At 33.8% G+C, this 8,315-nt stretch overlaps 1 protein-coding gene across 1 annotated transcript in view; it reads right to left on the bottom strand.

The window, feature by feature from the left end:
- The window catches only part of Octalpha2R (alpha2-adrenergic-like octopamine receptor), a 114,785-nt gene that overhangs the window by 976 nt on the left and 105,494 nt on the right, over positions 1 to 8,315 (bottom strand). Inside the window, 3 exon segments of the mRNA XM_018456526.1 lie at positions 1 to 3; positions 5 to 97; positions 2,482 to 2,859. The exon segment at positions 1 to 3 is cut by the window's left edge and continues 383 nt beyond it. Of these exon segments, the coding sequence (XP_018312028.1) occupies positions 1 to 3; positions 5 to 97; positions 2,482 to 2,859 (474 nt within the window).

Genomic DNA, 8,315 nt, shown 5'->3' with positions numbered 1-8,315 from the left:
CCGCTGCCGGCACATTCTGACCTCCTGTCTGCCCGTCCCCGTTCACCGACAGGGTCGCTTTCAGACTGCTCTTCTGCGCCGGTACCGGTATACTCACCTGCGACAAAATGCGTTACCGTAAGTACATTAGACTTTTCTATAGATCCTTTTCAATTTCTTTTTCATCATTATTTCTTAAGTCATTTCTTTCTTTTTTTATATATATATATATAGTCGTCAAATATAAATCTGATATTTTTAATTACGGGTATAAATAAGGTATTTTATTTAAGAAAGTTGAATGGAAAATTATTTCTCGCTTGAAGTAAATCTAGTGTTAAAATTTATATAAAATTAAACTTAAGTAGGCAATCATGAAGTAATCGCTGCACATTTTATGCACGTGCATATATGCGATATAACAGTCGCCGTATCAGCACTGTCAGCGCTGCGTGGGCATATTACTTTGCCAGAACAGGTTCTTTGTAACTTTCTAGATACGCAATATTATAAACTGTTAGTTTTGAGATAAGATTTTGAATATGCAGTAAATTTGTGAAATATATTGAAAATTAATTCACCGCGGAATTCCCATAAAAGTTCTCAACAATCATATTTTGAATTTTTATACAAAATAAAAGTTAATTTAAATTATATGGAAATGTACTAAAAAACGATAAACGTAATAGAATATTATAATATCCTATAGATGTTATAATATTCTGAATTGTGAAATCAAGAGCAAATTATTCGTCTCCTCTCTTTGTTAAAGTTAATCAGTTCTACATGTAAATTTCTTTAAATCTCAGAAATCTGATAAAATTGTACGTTACGTGCGTCTATTCTTATGTACATGCGACGTATGATTTTCATACGAACGAATGGGCAAGATTATCACGAGACTCTTTGACATGCAGCTGTTATATACGAAGCCCGAGGTAACAAAGGCGAGCGTGTTCTTGCGCTCAAGTTTGAATGAGAATTCGTGTAATTGCGCGACAGTCGGAATGGGAAACTCATCCCCGTGCAATTATCTCCCTGCCTCAGTATAAAACTGTATTTTCGTACGTAATTACAAACGCGACTTCGCTCAGGCATACGAATTTTCCTCAGTGTGCACCGCTGCATAATCTTGACAAACGAATGGAGTCCAATCTTCTTTTGCAACGAGATTTAATGATTAACACAAAAAGCCATTTATTCTCCGCAATGTATTGACATAAGGAAATTCACGTAGTTTAAAGGCTGTATCGGCTGCACTATTGAATGAAACAAAACGGATATGGCGAAACCGATATGGTTTCATGTCTTTCATTGGATTGGAAGAAGTGAATATTCATTTGCCGTATCTCATATAAATATTACTCAATAGAGTTAGGTTACTCGATAAAATTACTAATACATTAGTAACTTTGATGCGTAATTATAAACTAACCTATCATTGATATAAGCGCATATACGTATGTATGTATGTACATGTCTGAATATTGACTGACGTATCTCGATAGAGAATATCTCCATGTCGTCAATGAGAGAAGGGGAGGGAGAGAGAGAGAGAGAATGCGCGTGTGTGTGCGTATCATATATTAATTTTATAATGTTTGACGTAAAGCAATACGATTGTTATCGGTAGAATATTCTCGATACGAATTTCAATTTATCAAGATATCAAGGTATAGTTTACGAAAAGCAATAAAAGACTATAATCTGATGGAATATGGCAAGAGACATTCGTATTTAGATCGATTGATCGCATATCCTGATCCGCGATAGTGATACTGCTGTCGTATTATACCCTTTTTCGCTGGAATCTTTGTCCAATTCAGCTCCACGAACTGTATTCCAATACGAAATATCTGATTCCGAAGATTTACTCTGGTTCTATTTTTACGGTTCATACGAGATATTGATGATATGTGATGAGAGTAATGGTGAATGATGTTGGTATGTCCGTACAAAAAAAGTATAGTAATAGAAGAATGTGATAAGAAAGATACTTTCTAAATTCGAACTTTTCTAAATTCGAAATTTCCTTGATATATTTTTAATGTATATTTATCAGATCTTGCGTATTAATTACGTGATTACATATTACAAATAAAAGTAACATAGTTTAAAAGACATCAAATTTGAAATTGCTACTTACTAAATTAAAGTTGTTAATCGTAATTCAAAATCATAATATTGAGAAAGAGTTATACACTCTAAAGTTAATTATTTTATTAGAGATTAAATTAGAAGCAAGGAGGCATTTCGTATGAAAAAATTACTTGAATTTGGAAAACGAAACTAAATATCGCACAAAGTGTAATGATTTCGAGATACAAAATATTATAATACTTTTATAATGTTTCCATAAATTTTTTTTATGAAACTAATATCTAGATATTATATGGACTAATAATTCCTGTGTATAATGTATATATTTTCTGATATAATTTTATTTCAAATTTCGAGTTATCTCGATCGTAGAAATATTATTGAAATGGTTAGAAATTCTACCTTGAGCGTATCCTTCTCTTCCATTGGTATACTAGTGCCTCCGCCAGGATCAGCTTCCGACGTGCTGACGTCACTAGCGAAGTCACATGTGACAATCGGTATCTGGACCGGCTGGTTCTCGATCGTGGCAACATTTTCCATAACTGATCCCGGAGGTTTCTTAGTGTCGGTTGCCGGCGTGCTCTGAGTGAAACTGGTCTGCCTGATGTCAGGCGATTCCGGCGGTACCACACGTGGACGGGGCTGCTTCCGGATGCCGCGACGCGCGCGAGCCTTGGCAGCGAAGTATATACGTATGTACACAAAGACCATGATACAGGATGGGATGTAAAAGCTGCCCAGAGCAGAGTAAAGGACATACCCGATGTCCTCCGATAGCTGAAACAAAGAAAAGCGGATTCTTCATTTCAATGCTTTTACATTTTCTAACAACTTGATATTAATTTTAATATTAATACTATATACAGTAATTTTTCTAACTTTTCCCAATCAGAAAAATTTCTTTCAAATATAGCACTCTTTAATATACATATAACATTCATTACCGCTAGACAGAAAAGAAAATGTGCGTTTTATTAACTGAGCGCGAATATAATTAATTAAATGCAATGTATCCACTTTTACATTCTTGTTACTGTGTAAATATATTTCAAGATTAGCAGACGTATTTCATTATCGCTTTATATATCGGTCAACATTTAACGAATTTGCTGGTTATATGGGTCAATTGATTTTCTGTTGTCATTCGCACGATATGTTCGATATCTGTAAGTGGGTGCAGTAATTCTTCGAAATAAATCCCACGTTCTGGAAAGCACTCTAACTTTGGCGCTCTATTTCTGAGAAGATCTGATTTCGATGTCGAGGATGCACAACACTTTTATAGCGGCGTTCAAAATGTGTGCTTAACTAGGTTTACACCGCGCCGCGCCGCGTCGCGATCGTACGTCCTGTATACGTGCAACGAACTACGTTACAATCTCGCTTTAAGAGCCCCGCGCACTCCGTCGAGCGCGAATATGAGTGCTAGAATTTAATTTTACTCTTCTCTCTCTCTCTTTCTCTCTCTTAATTCGCGATGCAACGTGCGGTCGCACGTATAACGCAAGTTTAAACTATATTCAAATTTATGTCGCCGCATAACTCGCGTGCGAACGCGTTTCCTAGCATGCCTTTAACTTTACATGCACTAATATGATTACTGTTAGTAAGTGCAGTATAGCCTTAGTACCTGAGAAGTAAACTCGATAGCGCGCTACTTGGCGTAATATCTCGTCACGTTGAATCGAATAACGAATGTGCGATTAAGCGTAAGCGAGTGATTTATATTAAATGTACAGTACAATTATATATATATATATATATAAAGAAAAGAATCTGACATGTCTAAAGTACCTACATCTATATACAAACATTATAATACTTTTGCAAGCATTATATTAGCATATTTATAAATTATTTTCTAAAATTAATATTAAAGTTGATATAGAAACTTGTAAATTTTTCTATAAACACGTATATATTATGTCATTTTTCGAGAAAATGTAGAGAAAATTAAGAAGTGTAATATCTTTGAATGAGAGTGCTATTTCATGCACACTTTTTGCTAAAGCTTTTAGTTTTGTCTATGCTTTTAGCAGAATATTCACTTACAATTCATCCCTGAATTGTGCTGTATAATGGGCTCAGAAAGGACAGGCTTCCATTAGGGGAGAAACAGATTCAGAAAATTTTAGCTCGTAACTAGGTTAATTACGTAATTTTAATTTAAGAATTTACTTATACGTAATATTCGTTCATGTCCTTTTTATTTTGTTCCGAAATATATGCCGCAGAATATTGGTGTAAATAACGTGAATGTTGATAGTCATGCACATATTTCCAGGATTTAATTAAAGCATTTGTATTGCTCCAGTAAATTACTCGTTTATCAGCTTTGTATTATAACAATTGTATTTTGCATAGAGACATGCAAAGTGTATTAAATAATCAATGTTAAAGAATCAAATTAAATAGACTTAAAAACCAAATGACTTAATTTAGTACTTGATAGATTCGTCAGGTATTAATTTTTTAGAATCACTCGTGAAAAGCGGAAATTAAACGACCGTAGTGTGAATTTAAATTCTTAGTGGACACTTAAACTCTCTGCATTCTTATTCCACTGCTTTTCATTATTTCCTCTCTTTCTTCCATCTTCTGTATGCATCTTGGCAACAAAATGCTCTCTTATCGCGATCAGAAAAGAAATTTTCAAAGATGTAGAACCACGGGCGCAAATGCGCAAGATAATGAGCAATTTCTTCGGCTCAGGATTTAAATTTATAAAAGCGCGAAAGTCAATGTGCAGTGTCAAGCAGCTTATTTGTCAGTGAATACCATCGTGAAAATATAGATTTATCTTTGTCTTCTTATCTTGAGACTGATAGAAGTTTGCAAAATACTTTTAATCATCAGACCATTCCGTGAAGGAAAAAGTGTTTATTTTTAGAAAAAATTCTTCATGCGTAAAAGTTTTAGCTGACATAGACAGTTTAAATTGTTAACAAGATAATTATCTTAAATCTTAACCATTAATTTTAAAAACTCTTGAAAAAAATTTCTTCTCTTCTCCATGAAGTTATTAATTATTGTATTTAAAAAAAATATATATTTTAATAAATAAAATTTTATTAAAATAAAAATGTTTAAGAAAAGGATATATTCATTATAATTTTCTTAGTAATAGTAGGTAACATAATCGACAATATATGTAAAGCCTAGGCGAATTATTTCTCCACTTTAAAAGAATTCTCTCCATTTGGGCATGGAATTGAAGAGCAAGCTGGAGAGCCGTCGAGGCAAGTAATCCGATGTCATTTTCGTCGAATAAAAATTATTCACGCTTCCCGCCGTTCGCGAGATTTGCACATTTACATTTTGATGATCTATCAGAGTAGAAAAAAGATTCATTGTGATTCAGCAAGAATTCCAAACCAATAATCTTCTTGTCGCATAGCGAGCCACTAATACAAACTTGAATACACACGAAATAACGAACAATCCCACGAATAAAAATTCATGAAAATATGAATAGTAAGGATGGCCTGAGTGGAAACGTACCGTATGTAACCAGACAATGCAGCCTGAAAGCGAAATTCGTCGGAAAAGCCATCAGAAATCTGTGAAACGTTCCCAAAGGAGATACCTGTCATGTGCGACAATACATTGTTTCGTTGACGGAAAAACAAAAATAGGGCCGATACTATAATTGGACCATAGAATCATGTCGAATGTCAAATTTGATATTCTCATAATGGATATTTACTCTATGTTTGTCTAAAAGCAATCGGTAATGCCGAGAGGATTGCTGATTGCTTTAAACTTTAGACAAACATAGAATAAATATCCATTATGAGTACTTATAGGTGAACAATCAAGAACATATTTTGGATGTTTGCACATATCAATCTAACAAGTAAACCTATCCAAGTGTTACACTCCGATTTTGATGAGTTTTTAGTACGTTGTTCTCCAGACAAAATAAACGACACGTATTTTTTTATACGTGCCCACACGTACTTTTAAAGGGTGAAATACTTTATTTTTGTCTGGAGAGCTACATATTAAAAACTCATCGGAGTGTAACACTTGGGTAGGTTTACTTGTAAGATTGAAAGTATCGCGTGTTATCTATAATCTGTTAATAATCATTATTAAACATATCGAATTTCATATCTATCAAATAATCCACGGAGACTGTTAAAAGGGAATCTTAAAAAGAGAAACGAGAGAGAGAGAGAGAGAGAGCGCGAAGATAAAAAATGATGATTCAACACGTTTACCATTCAATTTATAATATTATATGTAATCTTTGCCATTCTTATCTGACGTATCTTAATCGTACGTATACAATAATATGCCGAAACACATCACTTGCGTGCAAATATACGGCGTGTGTGCTTGTGATAAATTGATTGCCTTTAGTTTTGTGCGTTCTTGTGGCAGAAAGAGGATAATAGGACAAATGAGGTTAGAAATAACCAGTGTGAAAAGCCAGCAAAAAAAAATTTAAGGGGGCAAGTACTTCATCTCTGAATGGAAAAATAGAAGGAGAATTGTTCCAGTATATTATGCCCTTCGACTTTTTTTTCTAAAAGCTTTGGAATTCCTCGCTCCAATAGGATGAGTAAAATAATAAATGAATATCGATTACTGTGACTTCAAGATATTATATTACTAAAGAGGAAACGTTTTTTAAATATTTACATATCTACACTGAAAAAAAAGATTAGCTGCTGCAGCAAATTAGATGGTAAAATATGACATAGCATTTTTAATTGGCTGGAGCAGCCAATTTTTGGTTGTGTTAGCCTATCAAAATCCTTTACTGACATTGCAGATAGGCTAACGCAACCAAAAATTGGCTGCTCCAGCCAATTAAAAATGCTATGTCATATTTTACCATCTAATTTGCTGCAGTAGCCAATCTTTTTTCTCAGTGTAGATAAACAATAATGTATTAGATAAAATCAATCATCTATTAAAAAAAATTCTGCCAAATAAGCAATAGGATATATTTTGTGCATCAATCATTGTATAGAAAAGAGATATTGCTCTCTTTACTTATCTTAAAAATAAACAAGTGCCTATTTACGCCCGATATATGAAACATGTAACCAAAAAGAATGACTTATCGGCGCTCCATATATATGCATATCGAACGTTTTGGAATGCTAAAGGTTAAAGGCTTGCAATTTTGAAGCGAAGTTACAAACGCCCGTTCGTCCTACTTCCTTTATGCTTGCCGGACGTTGTATAATTAGGATTGGATGGAAAATTGGGGCAAGTGGCGCACTGGAAGCTTCTCGTTTACATTGGTTGACTACAGTGTCAAGGACAAGCTGATATGCAAAGCGATTAATGTCGCTTGGAGTAGGAAGGGGAAAAATAACGTTTGTATACTATGTCGCTTATATTTGTATTAGTTTGTGCTACGATAGATTATATCACAAAAGCGTACTATTCACCGAAGTCTGAGCATGTTCATGTCCTACAGTATCTGGTATGCACAACATATATTAGTGAAAAACACTAAATTCTATCTTTATGCCGCGCGTTACGCCGACAATGAGTGTAATAGCTACCCGTTTAATAGCGAAACTACACAAACGTTCAATCTCGGTAAACGAAAAATATTCTTGTTCGTTTTCTTAAATAACACAGGCCTGCATGGTTTTGTTGATTGGGATTTAACAATGTTTTTTTACGTAATTTTTTGCACTGAATCCGAATCCGGCTGCAGAATTGCTCTATCACGTCAAGATTTCGAGATATCCTAACCTAAAACTGCTAAAAAAGCCGTTTTCAATCATATTTTAAATTAAATTAAAAATTAAGAAAATTTTTGTTGTCAAATCCATCAACGGTACCATTTACTACTATACGGCCCCTTCAAAATTCATTTTGAACCATCTCAAAGCGATTTTTTCTTTTGGAGATATACTTATTCAAAGTTCAATGAATTGTACCTCATAGGAGCCTAATCCATATACCGTTGTATTAGAACAAAAGATATTTCTGGACAAATTAGTTGACTCTTCTATCTTTTGTCTCAGAATATTTTTAAATCTGCGAGAATTGTTATACTTTCACTGTTCATATCTTACTAGTATTTTGTGTTGCTGGCTCTCTCTCTCTCTCTCTCTCTCTCTATTATATATATGTATATATATATAAAAGTGTCGTTGTATAACTAGAGACAGTAACATAAAATACTAGTAAGACATGAACAGTGAAAGTATAACAATTCTCGCAGATTCAAAAATATTCTGTGACAAAAGGTAGAAGAGTCA

This window comes from Mycetomoellerius zeteki, unplaced genomic scaffold (genome assembly GCF_001594055.1).
Source record: "Mycetomoellerius zeteki isolate Tzet28-1 unplaced genomic scaffold, Tzet1.0 scaffold113, whole genome shotgun sequence".
NCBI classification, from domain to species: domain Eukaryota; kingdom Metazoa; phylum Arthropoda; class Insecta; order Hymenoptera; family Formicidae; genus Mycetomoellerius; species Mycetomoellerius zeteki.
The sequence above is the reverse complement of the archived record's forward strand: the minus strand, read 5'-3'. Positions and strand labels throughout refer to the sequence as shown.